The sequence below is a fragment of the Trypanosoma grayi genome (assembly GCF_000691245.1).
Source record: "Trypanosoma grayi strain ANR4 Tgr_1936_V1, whole genome shotgun sequence".
NCBI lineage: Eukaryota > Euglenozoa > Kinetoplastea > Trypanosomatida > Trypanosomatidae > Trypanosoma > Trypanosoma grayi.
Window position 1 is genome coordinate 1 of NW_008827554.1, and position 1,668 is coordinate 1,668.

At 65.0% G+C, this 1,668-nt stretch overlaps 1 protein-coding gene across 1 annotated transcript; it reads left to right on the forward strand.

The window, feature by feature from the left end:
• DQ04_19361000 (hypothetical protein) lies at positions 1-1,668 on the forward strand (the record flags this gene model as incomplete). The annotated part of the gene is made up of 1 exon (XM_009317813.1): positions 1-1,668. A coding segment is annotated over one exon (1,668 nt), but the record flags the coding sequence as incomplete, so codon positions are not given.

Below are 1,668 nucleotides of genomic sequence, written 5' to 3' on the forward strand. Positions count from 1 at the left end.
GTGCCACAGCGGCTCGCCGAGGTGCTCTTCACATCGACCACCGCCACCTTGACGCCGCCGGTGGGAGAGGCGACCGGCCACGCTGAGGGTCGGCCGCAACAGCAACAACAGCCGCATCGTGGGGTGCTGTATATGCAGACTGCCGCTGCGGAGGCGCTGCGGAACTTTGTCGTGAACAGCGTTGAGGACGCCGTTGTGGATGCACTGGCTGCCACTAGTTTTCCTGCTAACAATCCTGCACAACAACAACAACAAGAAGGGCAACAGCAGCAGGGCTTTGCCTTCCGTGACGGGCTGGTGACGCTCCTGCTAGCCACGTGGGAGACAGTGCAGCGGACGCGCCAAGACGCCCCGCCCGTGCCGCCGGCCGCCGAGGCAAAGGTGGGCACCGACGGGGACGACGACGACGACGGCGTCGCGGGTAAGGATGTAGAGGCCGATGCTAGCGGGAACAACATGCAAAGCACAGCCTTCATGGCCGCCGCACGCGCGTTGGAGGAGGTGCTGCAGCTTGTCTCTGTCTGTGTGGAGGGTAGTGAGCACATTGCTGAGGCGTTCTCCGCCCCACCGGTGGTGCAAACGCTGCTGCTGATGCTCGAAGCCACGACGCGCGTCGTGTGGGAGGCACTCCAGCACCCATCGCAGCTGTACCTCCCCGCCGCAGGAGACGACAGTGGTAATGCTATGTGGCTGAGGCACTATAAACGCCGCGAAGCGGAGTTGCTGGCGGCGGTGGCAGTTGCCGCGGGCGGGGTGCTGCACGTGCTGAGCGGTGACAACGACGCCCTCGCCACCCTGCTTCAGTCCGCGGAGGTGGTGGCCGCGCACCAGGAGTTTCTCAACAGCGCCCTTGACGCCGCGGCAATCATGACGTGGCTGCGAGAGGAGTCGTCATCGTCCTCAGTGCCTCCTGCTGCTGTTATTGCTGCTGCTGCTGGTGAGGAGGATGCCGCGCTCTTGGCGGTGGCCAGGCAAAACATTCTCTACGAGCTGTGTGAGGTCTCGCTGCACGTGCAGGGGGCGCTGGTGAACTCCGCGCCCAACCCCGTCAATGCCGCACGTGTGCTGCCGCTCGTTGTGGCGGTGCTTGACGCCCACCCGCCACGCGGTGAGTGGCGGCGCACGGTGCCGCTGCTGCTGCAGGAGTGTCAGCTACAGGAGGAACTCCGCGCCGCGCTTATCAACCGCGCCCTTCAGCGGCTGCGCTGCGACCAGGCGGCGGTGAGCGTGCTGCACGCTGTCGTGGACGCCGTTTGCAGCCACAACTCTCCCGACCTGGATGACGAGGCGGCGTTTCAGCAGAACCCACAGGCGAAGCTGCTGTACAGCAGCAACGCCATGTTCGTGGTGGGAAAGCTGATGAAGGACGCACTACAACTTTCCACAAACAATGATGGCAGCAGTGGTAATAATAACGAGGAGGACGTCATGGTGGAGCGGGCGCTGCGTGCGGCTGCAGGCACCACTGGCACTGGTGGTCTCATCACGAAGCTGCAGCTGCTGGTGCTGTCGAACGAGGTGGGTGTGTGGAGCCTCGCCAACACGCTGCTGCTGATGGTGCCCTGGTCGGGGCTCGGTGAGGCGCCGTCGCACATCTGGCGCGCGATCGTCGACGCACTCAGCACACGCGCGCAGCTCCTCGCCGACGCCGCGGCGGCGGAGGCTGGC